The sequence below is a fragment of the Periplaneta americana genome, chromosome 14 (genome assembly GCF_040183065.1).
Source record: "Periplaneta americana isolate PAMFEO1 chromosome 14, P.americana_PAMFEO1_priV1, whole genome shotgun sequence".
Taxonomy (NCBI): domain Eukaryota; kingdom Metazoa; phylum Arthropoda; class Insecta; order Blattodea; family Blattidae; genus Periplaneta; species Periplaneta americana.
Genome location: NC_091130.1, coordinates 141,819,607 through 141,846,423, shown reverse-complemented (window position 1 = coordinate 141,846,423; position 26,817 = coordinate 141,819,607). Strand labels below are relative to the sequence as shown.

At 36.3% G+C, this 26,817-nt stretch overlaps 1 protein-coding gene and 1 long non-coding RNA gene across 2 annotated transcripts in view; one reads left to right on the top strand and one right to left on the bottom strand.

The window, feature by feature from the left end:
* Positions 1-26,817, top strand: part of LOC138713770 (uncharacterized) — a 428,588-nt gene that overhangs the window by 147,401 nt on the left and 254,370 nt on the right. The window lies entirely within an intron of this gene.
* Positions 466-8,894, bottom strand: LOC138713769 (uncharacterized). The gene is made up of 4 exons (XM_069846181.1): positions 8,648-8,894; positions 5,655-5,776; positions 4,935-5,073; positions 466-2,348 (listed from the first exon to the last, which is right to left on the bottom strand). The coding sequence occupies exons 1-4, from the start codon at positions 8,799-8,801 to the stop codon at positions 2,203-2,205; spliced, it is 561 nt and encodes a 186-aa protein (XP_069702282.1). The 5' UTR covers positions 8,802-8,894; the 3' UTR covers positions 466-2,202.

Sequence of the window (26,817 nt, the reverse complement as noted above, 5' to 3'; positions counted from 1 at the left end):
ATGGATCAAGGTTTTTTAATGGCACCATGTACTTATTTTTCCATTTTTGGATTCTTCAGTTCTCAAAGTGTATAAAAATTATTTTGTCTATGATTTGAATCCTATAGATTCAAAATCCCCTATATCCATTTTCACAAATTGAAGAATTTTGACAGAAACTGGTGGCAAATAGACAGAATTTTCAACCTTACAATGACTTTTAACAAACCTTTTTCTTTAAATGTAATGGGTTTTCGTATTCGAACTGTATAAATCATTAGAATTCATTCTTAGCAAGCAATAACTAAATTATGAATAAAATGGTCTTTAGGGGGTTTTGAATCTAGAGGATTCACTTATCAACTGTTATTTTGTAAAACGTTTCTCTAGTATATGATCCCAATATATGTGTACATAACAGAGAGAAATACTTCAGTGTACCATATTATGACTAGGGATAATAAGGGGTTGTGGTTATGAATTAAAATAACATATTATGAAAATAATGCAAAGTATTTAATATAGCTCAAAAAGTTGAGTTATCAAACTATAAATAATACAAATTCATATCACATTTAAATTAAGAATGCTTTAAGCTTATAAGTGTAAATATAAATATATAAATATTAGTTTTTAATAAATTATATAAATAATCATAAATTATTAATATTTTATCATACGCTTGTAATAGGAGTTGAAGCTTAAAGGCTCAGATCATTATAAAAGTCTGCCTGTATAAAGGCGTGTATAATAAATAACGAAAGAAAATTTCATATTATACCTCAACTCCTATAAGAAATAAACCATTGATTCTGATTGCAGTAAACTTTGCAGAGAAAAGTCATTCGCTACAATTAAAATGTTTTCTACTTTGAAGTATTTGTGTAGAAGCGTTCTTCTGAGATTCATACTTAAAGTAAACCTCCATAGTTATCGATGTGTGTTTGTTATGTTATTATATCAGTTATGTTCTTATTATGTTTCCTGAGCGTGAATTTCGTTGTAATTTGATTTTAATAAATATTTTTTATCCATAACTGGTATCTCAACTGTTTTTAATTCACAGCAGTCAATTGCATTTTCTCAAATCACTCTCTCCATGACAACCAATACATTAGAAACAATAAAATCCATACATTCATTCATCTATAAGTTATTTTACAAACAACACGTGACAAAGAAAAGGCATATAGTTTAAAATAAAATTTAGATACCGGTAATGGAAAAAATATTTTATAGCACAAGAGAGTGAACAGATTTTGTGCGAGATCGTGCGTATTTGCTTGGTTTCCGCACAAAACCAATCCGCGGTAAGTCTAAAATTCCACATTCAGTATTCCCAACCTAACACACATAACAATTTCCCTCTTCTTACCGCTTAAGTGACATATTGATTTTACTGCTTTAGGCTTTTAACATATTATTTTTAGAGACGTTCAATATAGTAATAATTATAAATTGGAAACTTACCGCTGCAATTTCACCTAAATTGCACTGTTAATTATTGTTTTTAAATATTTGCAAAAATTAAGTAAACGCTACAACTCCACTAAAGTTACTGCATTCGTGATGCAAGTAACATTAAGGAAGCCGTGAAAAAATCAACAAGATTCCAGACTCATCATAGACTGGGGAAAAAAAAAGACAGACGTATATCACGGCCTGCTGGAGTATAGTAAACACAGAACAGATTTTAAAGCAACAATGTTGAAGATAGATATTTTTGTTTTGCAAATTTGCCGTCATTGAACAGAAACCAAGATGGATATTTCATTGCAACTAATTAGAAATTCCTCTTTCTGGTATATAATAAACGATCTTCGCACAAAATAATGTACGATACACGAGCGGTATGTTTTCTTTCAATTCTCGGAAATTAAAAAAGCTCAACTACGTTTCGCTTTTTCAAACTTTTCCTCGAACATGAAAACTTCAACATACCGCTCTTGTAACGTATATTACTATTATGCGCTCATGGGAATTATCACTCTCGGCTTCGTTGGAAGCTCAACTTTTCACTCGCGCATAAAATCTAATTTTACTCTCTAGGAAAAGAACCGGTTTTGTCCACTTTTTGTGAAAGTTAGTTATGCGTGTTGTAGGAATCCATATGAGTTAGTTTAATACTAAGAATCCTATGCCTGTTAGAATTTTGTACAACAGCCATACTGTATTCTTAAATAAATATGGAGGGTAGGAACATGGTATTCAGTTGACGCTTCTCTAACTGAGAACGAATGTCGATGAGTCGTCCAAGTGTTCAATAGAAAACAATAAATCTTCTGGATAGTTTGAATTTTCATGTTTCTTGACATCCATCGTGTTGGATTCTGTGACGCAGAGGAAGTGATTGTAATCCTCCATGAAGCCTGTGAACAAGAACATTGGATAATTTTTTTAGTAGATTAATTTACGACGCTTTATCAACATCTTAGGTTATTTAGCGTCTGAATGAGATGAAGGTGATAATGCCGGTGAAATGAGTCCGGGGTCAAGCACTGAAAGTTACCCTGCATTTGCTCATATTGGATTGACGGAAAACCTCAGGAAAAACCTCAACCATGTAACTTGCCCCAACCGGGAATCGAACCCGGGCCACCTGGTTTCGCGATCAGACGCGCTAACCGTTACTCCACAGGTGTGGACACGCTAGATAAAACAGATTGAAGAATATAAACAAAAGTTAATATTGTATAAATTATAGTTTCATTAGGCCTACTTTCTATATATCGTCGTCGTTTTTACGAAATCTCCTATGTGGCAGTACAGAAAATAATTTTTCAGGAGGAAGAAAAAAATTAACGAAAAATCAATGGGCCTACATAAGAATTTGAAGTAATTCGGTAGAAAACGTTGGTGAATATGATGAACATAAATGACATCATCGATGACCAGTGTGGGCCTATTGGTGTTTAAATAAATTTTTCTTCCTCCTGAAAAATTATTTTCTGTGCTGTCACATAGATTTCGTAAAATCAACGACGATATAATATTTCACTGTATTCATTAAGCATTGAAACCAAAATGATTTACATATGGGCAAATTTGTCTGAAAATTTTTAAATTATTATTGATAAAAGTATAATGCAGTAAACTAGTCATCTAGTCTGCTGTCAAAAAAATCTGAAAGTTAGAATATATAAAACAGTTTTATTACCGGTTGTTCTGTATGGTTGTGAAACTTGGATTCTCACTTTGAGAGAGGAACAGAGGTTAAGGGTGTTTGAGAATAAGGTGCTGAGGAAAATATTTGGGGCTAAGAGGGATGAAGTTACAGGAGAATGGAGAAAGTTACACAACACAGAACTGCACGCATTGTATTCTTCACCTGACATAATTAGGAACATTAAATCCAGACGTTTGAGATGGGCAGGACATGTAGCACGTATGGGCGAAACCAGAAATGCATATAGATTGTTAGTTGGGAGACCGGAGGAAAAATATCTTTGGGGAGGCCGAGACGTAGATGGGAGGATAATATTAAAATGGATTTGAGGGAGGTGGGATATGATAGAGACTGGATTAATCTTGCACAGGATAGGGACCGATGGCGGGCTTATGTGAGGGCGACAATGAACCTGCGGCCTCCTTAAAAACCATTTGTAAGTAAGTAAGTAAGACTATAATAGATGTTACGTGAAAGAGATCAATTACAGAATGTAGTGAACTAGAGTTTGTGTTAATTTTGTAAACATATTTACATAAGAATTCTTGAAGGTATCGTAATGTGAATGAATGAGTGGATAATAAACAAATGATAAAGAAATCGTGGCTCTGTGGTAACGCACTAGACTCGCATTACGGAGGTCGCAGGTTCAAATCCCGTGGCCGGAAAAATCTGACTGAGGTTTTTCGTGGTTTCCTTCAGTTACAATGGCAAATGTTGGATTGGAAATTTACGTACCATGATTCGACATCGACTTAATCACCATTATCTTAACCATTAAAATTTAAAATCAGTTAAATGAGTACAAACCATATAGAATGAATAGTAAGTAATGTCATTAATTTGAGGAGGTTATTCTCTAAGATATTTCAAACAACAAATTAATAGAATTTTCGTCGTTTCTGCTTCCCTTTCGAGATAGAATTTTTGTAAGAAACATTTACTCTGGAATTCGTCACCTGCTAGCATCAGGGACCGTTTCTTGTAAATAGTTCTCTTAATCTATCACAAAATATCTCAATATATGGTAATTTCATCACTATAGAATTTTGTTATTGTAGGTTTAATTTGTAATTCAGTAAATACAAAAATATTCTTTGTTCTTAACTTCTATGATAAATTGTCTAGCTTTCATTAATCAGGTAATCTTGTCGTATTTTAATTTTTATTGTAATTGTAATTGTAAATTTAATATTAATTGTAATTTTATTCTTCATATTATAGTTTTAATCCCCTGGTAGAGGGGCAGAGAAAGCCTGATGGCCTTATCTCTACCAGGTTAAATAAATACTGAAAATACTAAATACGAGTACTAAATTTAATAGCATGTTTTGGAAAAGCCATTGATTTAATTCCCAATATGCTCAGTCAATTTAAGAGAGCGGTGTATTATTATAGTAAATGATTCAAAGAATTTAAGTTTTGTCCTTTAAATGTGTAGACGTTTGATCCGAACAAATGTAACTTTTCGTTGTGCAATAGAACTTTTATTTGTTTGAATCAAATTTGAATATGTAAGAAAAATGTATTGCAACTTTTAAAGAGGAGCGGGGGTTTAAACAGCCACCCAAAGCGTATAACCTTCTAAAAATGGCGGTTCGAAACAGCTGATTGAAGGAGCTATCTGCATGAAAATTTGCCGAGACGTTCTCCAAATTATATACAATTTTTTAAATGTTGAAAACAAAAAATCGAAATTTGGACCAAAATTGCCAAAAAATTGTACCTCATTGTAACTGTCCTTAAAATCCAGTTCAATATTCTAACGATTAATCATTCTATGACTTACCGTTCATTGCCTCGAACGCATAATTAGAGCCTGACGATTTGATGTAGAAGAACCTGTTGTCAGCCTTGTTGATCCGTAAAGGATCCTCTTCCAGACCGTCCAACATATTCATGTCTACTTCTGCAGAGTTCTTGAGCTCCTATTGAAATGAAAATTTTTTATGTAAAGACATGAAACCGCTCAGAAATATATTTACATATAATAATAATAATAATAATAATAATAATAATAATAATAATAATAATAACACATTTTTCGAATTTACAAGTTACCAATATTCATAGTGTAATATGTAACTAGTCAGCGATGTATGCAATGGACGGGGCAAAGAACTGGCCACCCTACTCCATTATCTCCTGGCTTAGTTGCCTCATGAGTTACGCCTCATTGCTATCAATTATGAGCTTGAAACCTGTCTTCGGACAGTTGACTAAACAACAATAATATTCATAGCCTTATACTGACAGAATTACTTACTAGCCTATACTCCATTCCATAATGTCTGGCAGCCGATATTGCTTGCAGAGAGAGGGAAAAAGATAATATTTTTATTGAACCAATGGCAGAGGTCTCATTCCACGCTTGTCTTGAAGTTGGGCCAAACTTCTCTATATCTTTGCTGGCAATGTTTATATCGCCTATCAGACATTATGGAACGAAATATTGAACAGTACACACTATAGTTTGAGAGGATCTGTAAATGGGATAACTATAACTCACCGATTTTTCCAATTTCTTGTCTCGTGTGAAGCTGAGGCAGGTCTTGGTCGCCTGATGCACTAAAAGTACCAATTTTGTCTCCGCTTGCTCGGAAGTTGTGTAGTAGTAAATGGAGAAGTCAACTGCAGAATAAAAATAAAATATGTAGTTTGTTAGTGCCTATGCAAATGTCTCTTTCGTAGATAAATCACAAATGTCTTGCACAAAACTTTATTTAATTCCATTTGTACGTCGAGAACAGCACATCAGACTACTGTTTATCCAGAATACGAATATTAGTAATTCTTAATTAAGCAGCATTTTGAATAATACTTTAACTAGAACTTGTTGTGACTTACGTGAATGGAATTCATATTTCAATATTTTCTGAAACTGAAGGATTTCAGAAATACTAGGCTTATGTACAGGAATTTATTACCTCAATGAATTCACAGATTCGTTTAAAACTTCTTAATTATAAGAGAGAAAGAGAGAGAGTGGCAGGCAGGGAGGGAGAGAAGCAGAAACCGATGCCATTAAATCTTATAGTGATGTGACGACTAGTAAGATACGTCATACAGAGGAAATGCTGTAATAGCGAAGTGTCTTAATTTTATGACTACCCCCGGGTAATGAGTTGTCACTTTACTCGGGGAATCTAGAGATTGACTAGTGACACAATTTTATTATCCTTGTGCTTCCTACACACGATAACGTAAAACATTTCATTACGAACTACTTGTAAACTTCTCAAAATAAGCAAATAATACAATAAAATAGCAATGTGCTACTACTACTACTAGTACCATTACTACTACTACTACTACTACCACCACCACTGCTATTACCACTACTATTACTATTACTACTACTACCACCACTACCACCATTAATACTTCTACTACTACTACCACCACCACCACTGCTACTACCACCACTATTACTACTACTACCATCACTACTACTACTACTACTACCACTACCATCACTACTACTACTACCACTACCACCACCACTACTACTACTACTACTACCACTATCACCACTGCTACTATCACTACTATTACTATTACTACTGCTACTACCATCACTACTACTACCACTACCACCACCACCACTACTACTACTACTACTACTACTACAAGCACCACCACTGCTACTACCACTACTATTACTACTGCTACTACTATCACTACTACTACTACTACCATCACCACTGTTACTATCACTACTATTACTATTACTACTACTACCATCACTACTACTACCACCACTCAACCACTGCTACTACCACTATTTTATTACTATTACTACTGCTACTACCATCACTACTACTATTACTATTACTACTACTACCATCACTACTACTACCCTCACTACTACTACCACTATCACTACCACCACCACTACCACCACCACTACTACTACTACTACCACCACCACTGTTACTATCACTACTATTACTATTACTATTACTACTACTACCATCACTACTACTACCACCACTCAACCACTGCTACTACCACTATTTTATTACTATTACTACTGCTACTACCATCACTACTACTATTACTATTACTACTACTACCATCACTACTACTACCCTCACTACTACTACTACCACTACCACCACCACTACTACTACTGCTACTACTACTACTACTACTACCACCACCACCACTGCTAATACCACTACTATTACTATTACTAGTACTACTACTACCACCATCACTACTACTACTACTACTACTACCACCACCATTACCAACACTGCTACTACCACTACTACTACCACCACCATTACCACCACTGCTACTACCACTACTATTACTATTACTACTGCTACTACCATCACTACTACTACTACTTCTACTACCACCACCACTGCTACTACCACTACTATTACTACTACTACCATCACTACCACTACTACTACTACTACTACTACTACTACTACTACTACTGCTGCTACTACTACTTTTAACCCAAGTGTAATATTGGTTTCGGTATAAGATACTCTACTCAACATGACGTATCAGTATCATGTCTTTTCAAAATATAGTATAACTAATGACAACACATTGATAATGGACAAATATCCAAGTTCTAGACGGGATTAGCGTTAAACATCTTTTCTTAGGCATAACATTCAATATAGACTTCTTAATCGTTGAGTGGGGGGGAAACAAGTGAAGATAAGAGCACATGGGAAAGGCAAGCAGAAAAAGGAAAATAAAAGGAGAACAAGTGAAAGAAAGAAAGTACAAGTGGAAGAAAGGGGAACAAGAAGAATATAGGAAGAACAAAGCGATGGCAAAAAGAGTGGAGGTTTGAGGTTTTATGTAATGGTCAATTCAAAAGTTACCCCTTCCATATAATAGTGAGGAGAAAGACAAATTTTACGTGAAAAGGGGAATACAGTGAGGAAATGCGGAAGACGACTAGAATACAAGGAGAACAAGAGGAATGCAAGGAGAACAAGAGGAATACAAGGAGAACGAGAGGAATACAAGGAGAACGAGTGGAATACAAGGAGAACGAGTGGAATACGAGGAGAAAAACGGAACGACAAGAAAAACAAGGGGACGGCAGGGGAACAAACTGATAACTAGTAGAACAAGGGGACGGCAGGGGAACAAGCTGATAACTAGTAGAACAAGGTGACTATAGGATGAATAAGGCGAAAAAAGAGAACAATGCGACAAGGAAAATAAGGGAACGATATGTGTCTGTCAATTTCCAAATTACCTCCTGATGAGAAAGACGCACATCTGTGTCAAAATTATTGTGGTAGTGATTTATTTTCTATAAATAGAATGCTTTTGAATAACTTCTACGCTCCAAAATGACGCTAAGTAAAAACTGAAGCAAAATACGAAATTGAGTAAATAATAAATAAGCGTTTTGTTGCCTTGAACATTACAGAAGAGCTGAATATTAAGACCCTTAAATTAGTGGAAGTGTTCTCTGTGTGTTCATGCTATTAACTACTCAAATTGCACTTGAATACTCACGTTCCGAATCGACTGTATCGCTCAGAGTCTTGGTGCCCACAACATTGGCTCCACTGTCGTCTTTCTTCACACACAGATACACTTGCCGGGCCACGCTCTTGATGCGGACATCGGCGTGTTGGGGATTCCTCAGCATTGGGAAGGTTGCTTCCATGTCTTCGTTCTGTGAAAGCACTGTGTTATACAAAGTGAAGGTTTTCCTCAATGGCACGCGCCTCTCTGTCTGCTGTATCGGACAGTAACTTGCGGTATAGCTCTTCTGATAAAATCTGTCTTTATATACACGTGGAACGGAGGAAACTTGTACAGACTTGGGACTCCCGACAATCTTGATTACGTCTGTAGGTCTATGTCAGTTCCTTCTGAGCTTATGCAACATTATTACAGGTTCAGGAGAAGAGGACGTTTGGAATACAGCAATAATATTAGGCCTGGTAGTTTGTGTCTACAGGAAAGTGAATTCCCTTTATGCCTCTCAATATTACAACTTGTTTGATTCCCTTTCGCAGGAAATTTCAGTCTTGTGAAATGCCTTTTTTCCATGAAAGTATGAAGACATTCTTAGAAACCATTAGAAAATAATAATTACTCAATTAGCAACAACAACAATAATGTTTAGGTATTAGTGTTATGATTAGAGCTCGGATCTTTAGGCATTTATAACAGTTCATATAGGCAGGCAGAAAAGACAATAAAAACGTAAAAAGAAGGCACGAAAATCTTTGAAAAAGGTGTATATATATATATATATATATATATATATATATATATATATATATATATATATAATTTGAACTGGTAATGGAAATTACGGGAAAACGGCTAACGGGTTTTAATAAATGACCCCTCATTTTGAAGCTTGGAACCCAAAGTTTTTCAGAAAAATAGTAGTTTTCAGTGAAGCGTTAGTTTTCCTACATAATTTTCCTATTTTCCAAAATCCATCTTTCGTCAGTTTTGAGAACTAATTGCATTACAGGATAAAACAAAACACACATTACAATAAACACTAGGATATTACACGAAGGTCATGACCTGCAGGATTGCTGACATATTTAGAGCTCAAATTCAATTGGTTATTAAAAATTTCAAATCTTACTAAAAATAATTTACAGGTCTGATTCTGCGGTGTGTAATTTTCTGAGTGCAACTGTGTATTGGATGTTAAAATCTACAAAATCTGAGGTGGTTTGATGGCATTATTACCATTAGAAATGAAATATTATTATAGTAAATGACGTGATGCGACTATTTTTCATTACTTATACATATTAATGCTATGTTCATGATATGAAAGTGGGGTTATGTAAGCAGATGTAGAGAATATCTTAAATTAGATCTTCATTTCTATAATTTACTGACTGGCGGCTATATAGTGTATATAACTACAAAACTTACGCAAGATAATAACATTGTTATTAAAATCAAATATTTTTATAGTTATTAATCAAGTGGGCTTGGGTCTTTTTCATATACTTAATGGCGGTGTGGTGTAGATATTTATATGCGTCATTCTCTTCAGTATTGGCTCGAGAGAGCGCAAAAATTACAGTTCCTAAGGAAAGAGTAAAAGGTATTACTTACTTATAAAATAAGAGGCCTACAAAATTTTGTAGTCTCCCGATCATTTCAGCAAGATCTCTTAGCAGGATAAAATGATTTTACCCTCTACATGAAGCAGCTATACAAAAATGCTATGTCTATTGTTCAAAAGCATAGCAAATCTGACATTTTTTAACTTTCACCTACAATTCACAATGACCTGAAATAGCTATTGCTTTACTCCCACATGAAAAACCCACTGATCGTCCTGACATTGTTACTTGCGTTTTCGCGTTGAAACTCAAAAACTGAAGGCGGATAGGTTCAAGAAAAAGTTTTTGCCATAAAAAAACATTCAGAAGGAGTATGTTTAATTATTATGGAAGCAAATAACTTTCAAAATGTCTGGTATTCTTCACTGAAAATAAATCTGAAAAAATGTTATTTGAACGTCTAATGAATTTAGTTTGCTGCATTTGCTGCACAAGCCACTAGTACATTTTAAAAAGACATAATATATTTTAGCAATTAATGTAAATTACATCAACATAACTCACATATTTACTTCGTAGATAATACAGTCATGTTGACTTATAAAATACTTTTTTTTTCGTGATTAACTGTCTTTTCACAAACCTTACATAACAAAACTGTTCCATCGGTTGAAAACAAATGTGCACCAAATTCACTAACGTAAGCATGAAGTTTACTTTTCAATGGTTTACTGAATTTAGGCATTCTAGCTAACCGATCTTATACCTTCTGTCACCCGACAATAACTGACTTCCTCACTCAAATTTCTTTCTCCTACAATAATAAACACGTGTAGCACAAAATTGTAACAGTAAGATTTGAAAATATGACAGCAAACAATTGGAAATGCTACGTGATAACTTCTATTAGAACGAGCTTAATATTTAAAATTATAAAGCTGATTGTTGGTATCGTGAAGACGTGACAATATTATATTTGTAACTGTGGATTGTCGATCATTATTCGTATTACACCAATAGTCTTAAAGCACGATTATTAGCAGATTAAGTACCGAAATAAATTACTTTTATTTACTATTGTTAGTAAAGTTAGTCATTGTTTCAAATATTTAAATTTCATATACATTACATTACAATTAATTAGAGAAATATAAATTAACAAGAAATATTGCTTTAAATAACAAAAAAGCACTTATTAGTAATAAACACCTTAAGTACAAAATGTTTTCGAAATGACGCAAAGTAGATAGTGAGTGTAGAAGGTATAGGCTAATGAATCTTGGCTCGGTAATTATTTTGTGAAAAAGCATAGAAACAAAGTGATTTGTGTTATTTGCAACCATGTCATAGCTGTAATGAAAGAATATAATATTAAAAAGACATTACCAGACAAAACACTCTCATGATTTCGATAAATTCAAGGGAAACAAACATAGAAAACCAAGCTCGGCGTTTGATCTCAACATATGTGAACAAACATTTTCGAAAATGAACATTCGGAAATCAAGATTAAGATCAAGCTTAAATGAAGAGCATCTCCAAAACATGTTACTTCAGAGCACTAGAGAGCAGAGACCGGATATCGACCATTTATTATCTTCAAAACATCAGTTCCACAATTCTTATTAGGTGAGTAATTATGCATGCCCTTTTATTTAAGTATTTTTCAAAATTATGTAATCCAAATTTTATAAAATTAATTAATTTGATTCTAGTCTGTTTTGTTGCAATAGTAACAAAAAATACACGTGCGTTTTTTTAACTATTAAGTACACTGTAATGTGGTCCGACGTCAATCATTAAAATAATTATTGGCCTCTATTTGTAGAAAGTTTGAGCGCCCCTGGTCTAGGTTATCACTACAAGGAAGTAACATATGTGCAGTATATGTGTCACTGTACATTTAGGTTGGCTTTCCCTATTCCTCTACAACTTCCGAATTGAGATTAAATTGTCGCCATTCATATCAGAAAAATTCCAAGACAGATAAAATTTTTCTGCGAACTATTATACCACAAACGAACAATTCATTTAACATAAGCTAATATATATTGTACAGTGGACTCTCCTAAGTTCGAGTGAACAGAATTGAAAGTTCAGTCCAATAAGGGTAGTGGATGTGGCAGGTGAAATGAATACAAATTCTTATTGTTTATCCATCAACGAATACAGTACTGTACTTGCATTTTCTGCCCGTCCCGAGACTTGTGTATGCGCTTCTAGTACCACAGTGGGTTTCGAAAGTTCAGTCTCACAAACGGCACAATTCTCAAATACAAAAAGGAGAGTTCATTAATTTAAAATCAGTGACTAAATATGGATGTCCTAATCAATAAAATATTCTGTTTTCCTTTAACAAAAGTATCACTACAAGACACGAAACCAATTCCCATTCAAATGGCAAACCCATTTCTTAGTGCCCGTATAGGGGCGTGTCTAATTCTCCTACGTAAGCAGTCGAACTATAGGATGTCCAACTTGTTTTCTGTCGAACTTAAGAGCTTCTACTGTATTCGCGTAGTTGAGAATTATGTATCCTCTTATTATACATAACACAACGCCTTTGTTGTGTTTCCTTTATAAAAAAAATATACGATATATATATATGACTTGCAATTATTCGTTGACATTGTACAGGGACATCATTTTATTTTTACTAACATTTTTAATATCAACCTGGCTATACCTTTGGATCAACGATTAAGAACCGGAAATACCGTTAGCTACCCCCTTCTACGACTGGAGTTCGATGATACTGGCGTAAAATACAAACAAATCACTTTACTAGGTATAGGAGGGAAGAAAAGTAATTCATCCATTTACGTAAACTAGGAAATATCGCGATTTTGAGTTTGATAATTTTCATTAGGTATTTTGTTTAATCAAAATACAGTACAGTATTAACAATGAGTGTTTTTACTCACGAACTCAGCTATCCATGCGGACGTATTCATTATGCAGTGTATATTATACTGTCTACAACACATAGCCTACACTTCAGCCCGATCCGAAAAGATAAAATTACTCATACATGCTATCTACTGTCCGTCCAAGTGGTTACGTCGCAGAGTCGTAGAAGGGGAGGAAATCACGTGACAGTTAATTTCTTATTTAAGTTATTTTAAATAATGGTATGGATATAATATTACGTAGACGTCCAATTCCTAACAGAAATTAATGTTCCCAGAAACTAGATAAGACAGCCCAGCCACTAGCATTTACAGAGAGGCGAATAGAAGCAGGTGGGGGAAACCGGGATGCGACGTAGGCAAATGGAAAATGATGCAATATTGAAAGCTCTTTCTTCACTGGAAAACGCGAACATATTTTTGGAACGTACTGTTTTCTATGACCGTAAGGCTACTATGTCTGTATATGCGATGTGGATCTGTGTGGAGGACGGTTGTACTTCATTAGTAGAAGAGGTGGGAGTGAAGTACATTCAAAAACTCAGGTACAATAAAAATTGAAGTAAAAATAAAATGATGTCCCTGTATATAGGCCTAAACATGTGCTTCTTCCTCAATAATATAAGTTTGTACCTTGAGGAGCTAGTTAGACTCTTTCTTCCATTCCGTCCTCATTCATCCGAGTAGCTGAACTTTCTGATAATGTGGTCAGCATGCCATAAGACTATTTCATGAGACAATACAGATTCTTCAGATTGTTCTTGACTCTAAGTTGACATGGGAAGGTCATATTAATGACCTGTGTATTAGATTGTCAAGAGTAACCTATTTATTAAAGAGACTTAGATACCTTGTACCTAACGAATTTCTTAAAATCTCGTATTTTGCTTTTTTTTAATAGTATGGTATTGATTTGTGGGCAAATTGTCAGAAAATTGATCAAGTACTTCTTTTACGAAAAAAAAGGCAATACGCATTTTGACTGATTCTGATTTTGATGTTCACTGCAGACCTTTGTTTATTTCTGAAAGAATTTTAGCTGTTGTGAATTTGTACATTTTCCATTGTTTGATTAAAATTAAGTCAAATTTAAACATTTAGTATCCACATAGCGAGATTCATGATTATGGTACAAGACATAACTACCACCTTGTGACCCCTAGGGTTACATTAGCCAAGTCTAAACAATGGTTTACATCAATTACATTGTCTATGTTTAACAAACTTGCTTATAGTGCACATATTGTTAATTTCAATAGATTTTGGTGTGTTATTCGTGACTGGCTAATCAAAAACCTTTTTTATGATATAAATGAATTTATGGAAACTAGTGTTGATATAGTATTTTAGTTTATCTTGTTCTTTTGACTTTATCTATGTATCTGTGATACCACGACTGTTTTTATCAATAAATCAAATGCAATAGAAGGAATAAGCATCTATTTCTTTTGTAAAGAAGATAACTCTTCGCTTTTCTATTGAAAATTGAGCTTGGTCTTCTGGACTTATAGGTGCAAACGCTGTCACTTAAGCCACTTCTGAGTAGAAATAACAACAATAATAATAATAATAATAATAATAATAATAATAATAATAATCTGTACTAAAAATTAGGTGGTATCGTTTTTTATTTAATAATATTTTATTCGTATTTTTATATCCGAATGCAACAAATTAAATTCATTCAAATTTCATTCGTATTGAAGAAAATCTTATTCTTAATCCATCTCCCAAGTTTTATGACGTTACCTCAAAAACCAACGCATAATTAAATTAATGAAATTATTAATTTTTGTTCCGACGGTTGAAAATTGCTTGCTATGTGTGGCGGTCGTAGCGTTCGCCATACTTCATAATCTCAAACAAACACTGTGTCTCCATCTCCCACATCAATGACGACATTCTGTACGGCGGGAGAGCCTATCTGCAGAGCTGTTTTGTTCCGTGAATTATTTTTTTATTAAACACTGACATGATATTTAAGTCAACATTACTAAAAAAATTTTCACACTAGAATCAATATAAGAATTAACCCATTTACTCCCACTGTTCCCAAATGGGAACATGCATTATTTACGGCGTAAATGATTTGAGAGGACCAATAATCATCTTATTTTGTTTTTTATGTGTCGATAAGTAGGAATATATAAGAAACACCAACATTTTTAATAAAAAATAACTTGGGCATAAATAATTTGGGCAATTCTGAAATATTTATATTCCAATCATTGAAAGTGTCTTGGGATCAAATGGATTAAACACATGTTTTTTCGTCTGTAAAAATGAATTGTATTTTGTGTTCTATATTTTTTTAAATTATTTTACGGCAGGCAACTATTAAAAAAATTATATGTATTTTTTATTTTGAGGGTATTTATAAACTAGGATCTCTTTTTTCGAACTGCATTGAAACCACTTTTCCATCTTATTTACATAGTAACAAAACTTCAATGAATGAAGGCGTCTTCATTGCTAAACCAATATTTTAAATGCTGATTGCTGCCAGACTATGAAGAATATAAATAAGCCGTTAAGAGCAGAAGTGGTGTAAGTCAAAATTGGGTAATGAGGTTTAAAGTAAAAATTCTGTAAAATACAGTGCAAAGTAGCAATTAATATGTCCTTCGTGCTATCCACTGACTACTAATAGTTTAAATAAATTGAATATTAATTTCTACTTTGCGCTGTATTTTACAGAATGTTTACTTTAACCCTCATTACCCAATTTTGACTTACACCACTTCTGCTCTGAACGGCTCAAATATAGGTAATATTGCGTAAAATTCTTATTTAGAACATGCAAAAGAACCTACTAAAATATTTTTAACTTTTGAGACATGATTCAAAAACATACTTTATGCTCGACCATGCCGAAATGTAGTAATTATACACCTGGTAGCAGTACTTTAATGCATGTCATTAAAGTACAACTATTCATTAAAGTTCAGGTTTTCGATTATTCTCGGATGTGCAATCGAAAGATAACGAGGGAAACGTCACGGAGGCTGGAAATCCAATACTGTTGCACTATAATAATTAGCGTTAATTGTAAATAATATTCAAATAAATTCAATTTGTCATCTCGTTTTTCAATTCTAAATCAATTTCCAGGTTATACATTCTCTGCATTACATCAAGGTCAGTGACATTATTGTTCCTCGGAAAGAAATCAATACTTCGCGTCTGCGCACATCTCACAATTCAAGAGCTATGAACAAGGTCACTTCCGATCTTGTCAGATATAAATAAAATGTATACTTCTGAATTATTTAAAGTTAGAAATATGGTCGAGCATAAAAAGTCGTATGAAACTTGCTTATAATGGTAATTAAGACGCTCGTATGAAAATTATGAAACTCGCTTGCGCTCGTTTCATAAACAAACATACTTGCGTCTTAATTACTATCATTATAGGCTCGTTGCATAATGTACTATTATTTTGCATGGAATGACTCCTAGTTGAAACTTACGCCTTCAAATTTATTTCTGATCAAACTTTTATTAGCTGAAGTGTGGTACAATTTTCTGTGGAAAGGTTTCAAAATAAAATATTGAGACCTGAGAACAAAAAAGATTAATAAAAGGCAGAAGTTTCAAGATATTTGGATACGAGGAAATGTGCATTCTGTCCTTGTAATAAAATATTGAAAAATCAAGAAGTTTGCTACTTTTGAAAAATCACAATGTTTTTGTGTGCACTTTCCCTTCTTCCGTAAGAGCTATAGAAGCTTACATCAAAGACAGCCGTTTTTGTTTGACCAAGAGATTAAAATTGTTAGAAGAGTCTTACTCAATAATTAGCTACACTTCCGTTGGGACAGACTGTCCTCCTGAGAATGGCCATATCAACAGCACTGGAGATGTTTTATAAATAGGAATACTTGTTTCAAGTGGTCGCCACATCACTCCTGGTTCATTCTACTTAACCCCTCTTTTCAGCCTGACAGGCTACAAGAACTGAGAGAGAATTTGTAAATCGACTACAGCTGATAGTTTTTGCATCTCTGATTCAGTATTTACTCTGAGAAAAAGAACTCATGAGACAATAGATGTCCTGGAAGACTTCGAAGTTCTTCTTAAAAGCACTTCTTCACTTTAATTTAAAACTTAAACACTAGACAACGCAAATAAGGAAACTTCTTAAAGTAAAAAAACACTTAAGTATTATTTGGACAACTTAAATGAAAAATATGATCTTTCTAATAGAATATATTTCAAGGAAATGTTAATCTTCATCATAACTGCTCCCACTTGGGATATGCCACTGATAGTGTCGATGGGCATCAACTTCAGTTAAAACGTAGTAACCATATATTGCGAAACCACAGCTAAAAATTCTGCTCTGTATCACGAATACAGCGGCATATACAGTATCCAGTTTCGGGAATGAAACTATAGTTGTGTTGGTTTGAATATTTTATTTTTGTTTGGTCTGCAAATAATATAGTGTATTGGTATTGATCTATGATAAGATAAGTAATTAATAGAACCCGGAATTATAGGTGCTAAAAGTAAATTTTGTTTCTTGCTATAGTTGATAAATATAGACTCCATGCCTCCATTCCTTTTTAGATGTCATTCAGTATTTTTCCTTTGATACCATTACAGGTCTTTAATCCTCCTAACACCACTTACGAATCCCGATCGGGGCAAGTTACCTGGTTGAGGTTTTTTCCGGGGCTTTCCCTCAACCCAATACGAGCAAATGCTGGGTAACTTTCGGTGCTGGACCCCGGACTCATTTCACCGGCATTATCACCTTCATTTCATTCAGATGCTAAATAACCTAGATGTTGATACAGCGTCGTAAAATAGCCCAATAAAATAAAAATAAATTCCACTGGTAATGATTATAAGTAAATCTTTTCAATTTTTGACATGGATGAATGCTAACATATTTCTTAGAATTTCCCGTTTGGAATGCTTTTAAGTCATAAGCTATTTATCTATAGAATAATTTGCATAATTATGAATAATTACATAAACAAAGCGTACTAAAATATCGAACTCCGTAATATAGCACTTTTACTAGGAACTCATTTGCATTTGAATTGGATCACGAACCGAAGTAGACTGGTGTTCTAAATCAGCGTGAAGATAACGAGAAAATAAATAAAATCCCTTCTTTGTGTTGAGCCGCTCGATTGCGGAGAGATTTTTAAACCACTTTGATTCAACAACTCAGCAAATATCAGAACCTCAGTGCTGTTTATTATAGCTTGAGTGATATCGGTAGACAAATATTAATGTAGTTATTTTAGTTCGAGATTTATGACTCATAGTCCACGATTTTTTTATCCTATATGTGAATTCGTTTGCAAAAGTGTAAATTTTTCTTCGTCATGTTTTGTCGTCTCCTGCCGTACAGACTTCCACCAATGCCGTGTACAGGAGAGTATATTCACTTCTTAATAACACATTCTAAATTGTTAATTTATTACAGATACTATCTCATAGATAATGTCGGTTTTGGAGCAACATTTTAGTTGGAGTATATTGTGACATGAAATCTATCTAATCTAAAAAAAAAGCCATTACATTATATGATCTAGAGATAAATTCCTCGTTTGCTCTCTAGCTCGTTCGGTCATCAGTTCGTTTGCTCTCTAGCTCGTTCGATCATATATTCGTTTGCTCTGTCTTGTTCGGTCATCCGCTCGTTTTCTCTCTATCTCGTTCGGTCATCTGTTCGTTTGCTCCGTCTTGTTCGCTCATCTGTTTGTTTGCTCTCTAGCTCGTTCGGTCACCTGCTGGTTTGCTCTCTAGCTCGTTCGGTCACCTTTTAGTTTGCTCTCTAGCTCGTTCGGTCATCTGTTCGTTTGCTCCGTCTTGTTCGCTCATCTGTTTGTTTTCTCTCTAACTCGTTCGGTCATCTGTTGCTTTGCTCTCTAACTCGTTCAGTCACCTACTGGTTTGCTCTCTAGCTCGTTCGGTCACCTGCTGGTTTGCTCTCTAGCTCGTTCGGTCACCTGCTCGTTTGCTCTCTAGCTCGTTCGGTCACCTGCTCGTTTGCTCTCTAGCTCGTTCGGTCATCTGCTCGTTTGCTCTCTAGCTCGTTCGGTCACCTGCTGGTTTGCTCTCTAGCTCGTTCGGTCACCTGCTCGTTTGCTCTCTAGCTCGTTCGGTCACCTGCTCGTTTGCTCTCTAGCTCGTTCGGTCATCTGCTCGTTTGCTCTCTAGCTCGTTCGGTCACCTGCTCGTTTGCTCTCTAGCTCGTTCGGTCACCTGCTCGTTTGCTCTCTAGCTCGTTCGGTCACCTGTTCGTCTGCTCTCTAGCTCGTTCGGCCACCTGTTCGTTTGCTCTCTAGCTCGTTCGGTCACCTGCTCGTTTGCTCTCTAGCTCGTTCGGTCACCTTTTAGTTTGCTCTCTAGCTCGTTCGGTCACCTTTTAGTTTGCTCTCTAGCTCGTTCGGTCATCTGTTCGTTTGCTCCGTCTTGTTCGCTCATCTGTTTGTTTTCTCTCTAACTCGTTCGGTCATCTGTTGCTTTGCTCTCTAACTCGTTCAGTCACCTACTGGTTTGCTCTCTAGCTCGTTCGGTCACCTGCTGGTTTGCTCTCTAGCTCGTTCGGTCACCTGCTCGTTTGCTCTCTAGCTCGTTCGGTCACCTGCTCGTTTGCTCTCTAGCTCGTTCGGTCACCTGCTCGTTTGCTCTCTAGCTCATTCGGTCATCTGCTCGTTTGCTCTCTAGCTCGTTCGGTCACCTGCTGGTTTGCTCTCTAGCTCGTTCGGTCACCTGCTGGTTTGCTCTCTAGCTCGTTCGGTCACCTGCTCGTTTGCTCTCTAGCTCGTTCGGTCATCTGCTCGTTTGCTCTCTAGCTCGTTCGGTCACCTTCTCGTTTGCTCTCTAGCTCGTTCGGTCACCTGTTCGTCTGCTCTCTAGCTCGTTCGGCCACCTGTTCGTTTGCTCTCTAGCTCGTTCGGTCACCTGCTCGTTTGCTCTCTAGCTCGTTCGGTCACCTTTTAGTTTGCTCTCTAGCTCGTTCGGTCACCTTTTAGTTTGCTCTCTAGCTCGTTCGGTCACCTTTTAGTTTGCTCTCTAGCTCGTTCGGTCATCTGTTTGTTTTCTCTCTAACTCGTTCGGTCACCTGCTGGTTTCCTCTCTAGCTCGTTCGGTCACCTGCTCGTCTGCTCTCTAGCTCGTTCGGTCACCTGTTCGTCTGCTCTCTAGCTCGTTCGGTCACCTGCTCGTTTGCTCTCTAGCTCGTTCGGTCATCTGCTCGTTTGCTCTCTAGCTCGTTCAGTCACCTGTTCGTTTACTCTCTAGCTCGTTCGGTCACCTGCTGGTTTGCTCTCTTGCTCGTTCGGTCACCTGCTCGTTTGCTCTCTACCTCGTTCGGTCACCTGCTCGTTTGCTCTCTAGCTCGTTCGGTCACCTGTTCGTTTACTCTCTAGCTCGTTCGGTCACCTGCTGGTTTGCTCTCTAGCTCGTTCGGTCACCTTTTAGTTTGCTCTCTAGCTCGTTCGGTCACCTTTTAGTTTGCTCTCTAGCTCGTTCGGTCATCTGTTTGTTTTCTCTCTAACTCGTTCGGTCACCTGCTGGTTTCCTCTCTAGCTCGTTCGGTCACCTGCTCGTCTGCTCTCTAGCTCGTTTGGTCACCTGTTAGTCTGCTCTCTAGCTCGTTCGGTCACCTGCTCGTTTGCTCTGTAGCTCGTTCGGTCATCTGCTCGTTTGCTCTCTAGCTCGTTCAGTCACCTGTTCGTTTACTCTCTAGCTCGTTCGGTCACCTGCTGGTTTGCTCTCTTGCTCGTTCGGTCGCCTGCTCGTTTGCTCTCTATCTCGTTCGGTCACCTGCTCGTTTGCTCTCTAGCTCGTTCGGTCACCTGTTCGTTTACTCTCTAGCTCGTTCGGTCACCTGCTGGTTTGCTCTCTAGCTCGTTCGGTCACCTGCTCGTTTGCTCTTTAGCTCGTTCGGTCACCTGCTCGTTTGCTCTCTAGCTCGTTCGGTCACCTTTTAGTTTGCTCTCTAGCTCGTTCGGTCACTTTTTCGTTTGCTCTCTAGCTCGTTCGGCCACCTGTTCGTTTGCTCTCTATCTCGTTCGGTCACCTGCTCGTTTTCTCTCTAGCCCGTTCGGTCACTTGTTCGTTTGCTCTCTAGCTCGTTCCGCCACCTGTTCGTTTGCCCTCTAGCTCGTTCGGTCACCTGCTCGTTTGCTCTCTAGCTCGTTCGGTCACCTGCTGGTTTCCTCTCTAGCTCGTTCGGTCACCTGCTCGTCTGCTCTCTAGCTCGTTCGGTCACCTGTTCGTCTGCTCTCTAGCTCGTTCGGTCACCTGCTCGTTTGCTCTCTAGCTCGTTCGGTCATCTGCTCGTTTGCTCTCTAGCTCGTTCGGTCACCTGTTCGTTTACTCTCTAGCTCGTTCGGTCACCTGCTGGTTTGCTCTCTAGCTCGTTCGGTCACCTGCTTGTTTGCTGTCTAGCTCGTTCGGTCACCTGCTCGTTTGCTCTCTAGCTCGTTCGGTCACCTGCTCGTTTGCTCTCTAGCTCGTTCGGTCACCTTTTAGTTTGCTCTCTAGCTCGTTCGGTCACTTTTTCGTTTGCTCTCTATCTCGTTCGGTCACCTGCTCGTTTTTTCTCTAGCCCGTTCGGTTACTTGTTCGTTTGCTCTCTAGCTCGTTCGGCCACCTGTTCGTTTGCCCTCTAGCTCGTTCGGCCACCTGTTCGTTTGTTCTTTACCTCGTTCGGTCACCTGCTCGTTTGCTCTCTAGCTCGTTCGGTCACCTGCTGGTTTCCTCTCTAGCTCGTTCGGTCACCTGCTCGTCTGCTCTCTAGCTCGTTCGGTCACCTGTTCGTCTGCTCTCTAGCTCGTTCGGTCACCTGCTCGTTTGCTCTCTAGCTCGTTCGGTCATCTGCTCGTTTGCTCTCTAGCTCGTTCGGTCACCTGTTCGTTTACTCTCTGGCTCGTTCGGTCACCTGCTGGTTTGCTCTCTAGCTCGTTCGGTCACCTACTTGTTTGCTGTCTAGCTCGTTCGGTCACCTGCTCGTTTGCTCTCTAGCTCGTTCGGTCACCTGCTCGTTTGCTCTCTAGCTCGTTCGGTCACCTGCTCGTTTGCTCTCTAGCTCGTTCGGTCACCTGCTCGTTTGCTCTCTAGCTCGTTCGGTCACCTGTTCTTTGCTAACTCACATATTCTCTCATCTGCTATCTTACTCTTTCATGAGGAATAAGTAAACCTCACGTTTAACAGCTCAGCCATAAACAGTCTCACTCTCATAGAAAATATCAATTTGTCTATTAGTTACGTAAAGAACTATTGCAAGGTTCGAAAGGTCTCTTTCGAGCACTTTCAATTGTTTGGAAAATACCCACTTCACGGTATGGTACTATAAATATGCTTTTCGGTTATCAGTATGTTGATTTTCAATGGAAATATTGAAACATACCGTCACAACAGCTGAACAATTTCTCTGTACTCCGTTCAATGAGGTTTTAAAGAAATTCTGGGGAATCCTACGGTAATGAAAAGCAGAAAAACCACAACTCATGAATATGCGTTACCGCGATCGAGATTCGAACAGGGTAACTCCCGGTCATGACGTAAGAACGCTGACTGCTTTGTAGTGACGTTTTTGTGGTAAGGTACTAATGCCGATAAACTGTGCAATTCTAGGTCCTCAACAACAATTAGCGTCCATGACTCACATCCCAACCACGATACGATAACTCTTTCTGTGATCCAATTAATCATCCACGAAGCAGCAGTGTAGTTGCTACTTGTGTGGCAACATCCGTTCACAACACGGAGGAAGTCACGGCAGATAAATTAACCTGAACTTGAAACAGAAATTCTGGCTTCCAGGTTTTACAGCTGGAATAAAACAATACGAAAATTATCAGATCCGATGTGAAGTAAATATGAATTCTGTAACATTTTTCAAACAACCCGTTATTTTAAAAACGTTACGTTTCAGATTAAACAATTGATAAAGAAATTTTATGTAATTACTATTCAGGAATGCAGTTAAATCAATCTTGATTTACAAAACAGGTTATAATGAAGCCGACGAAGCACTCAAAACAGGATATCAAGATTTAATGTTTAAAAATTCACATTTGTATGTATGTATGTATTTATTAACACTACAATTGGGTATACACCCGGTGGCAGTGATATATAATATACAATAATTACAATTAAATGAAATAAAATAAAATAAACGTAAATCTATAAATAGTAGATGCAATAAACCTAGGACTAGAATTAAAAATATTCTATAATAACGCCTACTATAAGCAAAAGTAACTCTAACTTATAAGTACTTCTATTTCACCCAACTATTACCAATTTAAATAGTTACATATCATCTTAATTAATTACATATCAACTTAATTATTTTACATATCAACTTAATAATTACGTATCAACTTAATTAATTATATATCAATTCAATTAATTACATGACACAACTTAAATAATTACACTGCACCTCCAATTACATTTTCAGTCTAATCTTTTTAACCTTTCCTTAAATGTATTGATTTTAAGAGGACCACCCTGAAAGATTGCCGCAGGTAAGCTGTTCCAGTCTACTATTGTGCGGTTAACAAAAGAAAATTTTGCCACGTCCGTTCTTTGTTTTCTACATTTAAACTTCCTAATATGATCAGCCCTTCCTAAGTATGATGGTGTTGCTAATCTAGCATTGATATCGGTCCATGCTTTGTGCCCCATTTGTGCCTTAAACAACGCGGTGAGTCTGGTTTTTCGTCGCCTTGATTTGAGAAGTTCCCACCCTTAATCTTCTACTATCTCCTCACCATGTCCCTTCCCCATTTTGACATATTTTGCTTCCTTGCGTTGGACCTTTTCTATTGAATCGATTTGGTTTTGTCTGTACGGATCCCAACCTACTGCTCCATATTCCATAATTGGGCGAACAAGGGTTTTGTACGCTAATTCTTTTGACTTTCGGTTAGATTTCTTCGGAATACGCATAGAGAAATGAGGTGCTTTCCAGGCTTTCCTTGTGGTATTAGTACTTGTTCCTCCCAACCCAGTTTGTTACTTAAATATATGCTGGTATTTACAAGTGTTCACTTATGTCACCGATGTGGAAAATAACATAAAAATTTAATCTAACAGGGAAGATGAAAATCAATATCAAAGGTCCTTCAATAACTGTCTATTCTTTAAACCCAATGCACAATACATAGATTACATTAGGTTACATACATAAAACACATGTGCGACTAGCGCCTCCGCTATTAAGATAACATCTTCAGGTCTGACTTGCGTATTATTGAGCTTTTCACATAAAGACAGGTAGATGGAAAAGTAACATAATAATAGTACATTATGCAACGAGCCTATAATGATAGTAATTACGACGCAAGTATGGACATTTATGAAACGAGCGCAAGCGAGTTTCATAATTTTCATACGAGCTTCTTAATTACCATTATAGGCGAGTTTCATACATTTTATGCTCGACCATATTTCTAACTTGAAATAATTCAGATGTATACATTTTATTTGTATCTGACAAGATCGGAAGTGACCTTGTTCTAGGTCGTGAATTGTGAGATGTGCGCAGACGTGAAAGTATTGATTTTTTCCGAGGAACAATAATGTCATTGACCTTGATGTAATCCCGTTAAACTTGATATAACCTTGATTATTGAATTCGACATTGAAAACAGATATGACAAATTGAATTTATTTGAATATTATTTACAATTAACGCTAATTATTATAGTAACAGAACATAACGTTTTGCGACAGTATTGTATTTCCAGCCTCCGTGACTTTTCGCTAATTCTCTTTCGATTGCATATCCGAGAATAATCGATACTTACGGTTCTATAACGGTACAAAGTTGACTTGTCATTGGCTGAACACCTGTAAGCTGAGTTGTCATTGGCTGAACACCTGTACTTTAATGAGTAGGTGTACTTTAATGACATGGATTAAAGGACTGCTACCAGGTGTATAATTACTACATTTCGGCATGGTCGAGCATAATAGTACATTATGCAACGATCCTATAATGATAGTAATTAAGAAGCGAGTACGGATGTTTATGAAACGAGCGCAAGCGAGTTTCATAATTTTCATACGAGCTTCTTAATTACCATTATAGGCGAGTTTCATACGACTTTTTATGCTCGACCATATTTCTAACTTGAAATTATTCAGATACATTTTATTTGTATATGACAAGATCGGAAGTGACCTTGTTCTAGGTCGTGAATTGTGAAATGTGCGCAGACGCGAAAGTATTGATTTTTTCCGAGGAAGAATAATGTCATTGACCTTGATGTAATCCCGTTAAACTTGATATAACCTTGATTATTGAATTCGACATTGAAAAATGAGATGACAAGTTGAATTTAATTGAATATTATTTACAATTAACGCTAATTATTATAGTAACAGAACATAACCTTCTGCGACAATATTGTATATCCAGCCTCCGTAACTTTTCGCTAATTCTCTTTCGATTGCATATCCGAGAATAATCGATACTTGCGGATTTATAACGGTACAAAGCTGACTTGTCATTGGCTGGACACCTGTAAGCTGAGTTGTCATTGGCTGAACACCTGTACTTTAATGAGTAGGTGTACTTTAATGACATGCATTAAAGGACTGCTACCAGGTGTATAATTACTACATTTCGGCATGGTCGAGCATAAAATATAATAAGGTACACGACGTGAGAGAATTGCATTTTAAAATAACAGTGCAAAAAAGGCAAAGTAAAAAATGGCTTGAAAACATGCGAATATTTGTAATAATTCAAACATCTGTAAGGTCTAGAAAGTAAGATCGTAAAAAGTATGCCTTGAAATAAAACTCTGCGAAACATATGCGCAGCTCATAAAATGTAACAAAGACGGTTAAAAGAGTAACAAATTAAAATATTATTTGCATCAGTCATCACGACGTATTAAATGGCAGCGGGTAGTGAAATGAAATATTTGAAGTAGTGGGAAGAGGCGATGTTGTCTGGCCGGTTACGTGGTGGTAATTTTGAATAATTGATAAAGGAATCTTATGTAATTACTATTCAGGAATGCAGTTAAATCAATCTTGATTTATAAAACAGGTTATAATGAAGCTGACGAAGCACTCAAAATAGGATATGAAGATTTAATGTTCAAAAATTCACACCTGATGTGGAAAATAACATAAAAATTTAATCTTACAGGGAAGTCAAAATAACATTATTTTATTTTCGACTAGCCGTACCCGTGCGCTCCGCTGCATCCGTTAGAAATAAATATAAAGTAATTACATAATTAAAATAGGACATTTGATCCAGGGAACATTCGTGATTGATAGAAGGATAAATCGTTTATTATGTTACTTAGGAACAGATGTATCATAGGACCCACCCTAAATATAAAAATATGCTAAGCCATAAAAAAGGTCAATGGAAGTTGCGTTTCGATGAATTAAATGATCAATATATATATTGTTTTCATTATGTTGCCAACCAATCAATATTGTTGTAAATTAGTTTGATCATAATCATGGCGGCAATTTCGAATGCTGTAGTTAAATATAAAAAAGAAATTAATCAAATTCTCCCTCTTGATTTAAAATGTAGGCCTCGAAATGGAAATTATGGAATTATAAATAAGTTGTAAACTTTTTAGTAGCTTTATCCATGAATAAAGACATGTAGACTAAGTTTATGTTTTTTTTTTTTATACGAATGTGGTTTACTTAGGAGTGAAATGTTTTGCGAAACATGCAATCCTGGGATGAGACTGAAGAAATTTAA

Bases quoted from the DNA above. Each gene is read 5' to 3' on its own strand.
- LOC138713769 (XM_069846181.1), bottom strand. From the start codon at position 8,801: ATGGAAGCAACCTTCCCAATGCTGAGGAATCCCCAACACGCCGATGTC. The intron at 5,777-8,647 runs GTGAGTATTCAA...TTTATTCTGCAG, and splicing joins CGATACAGTCGATTCGGAAC to TTGACTTCTCCATTTACTAC. The intron at 2,349-4,934 runs GTAAGTCATAGA...TCTTGTTCACAG, and splicing joins TGCGTTCGAGGCAATGAACG to GCTTCATGGAGGATTACAAT.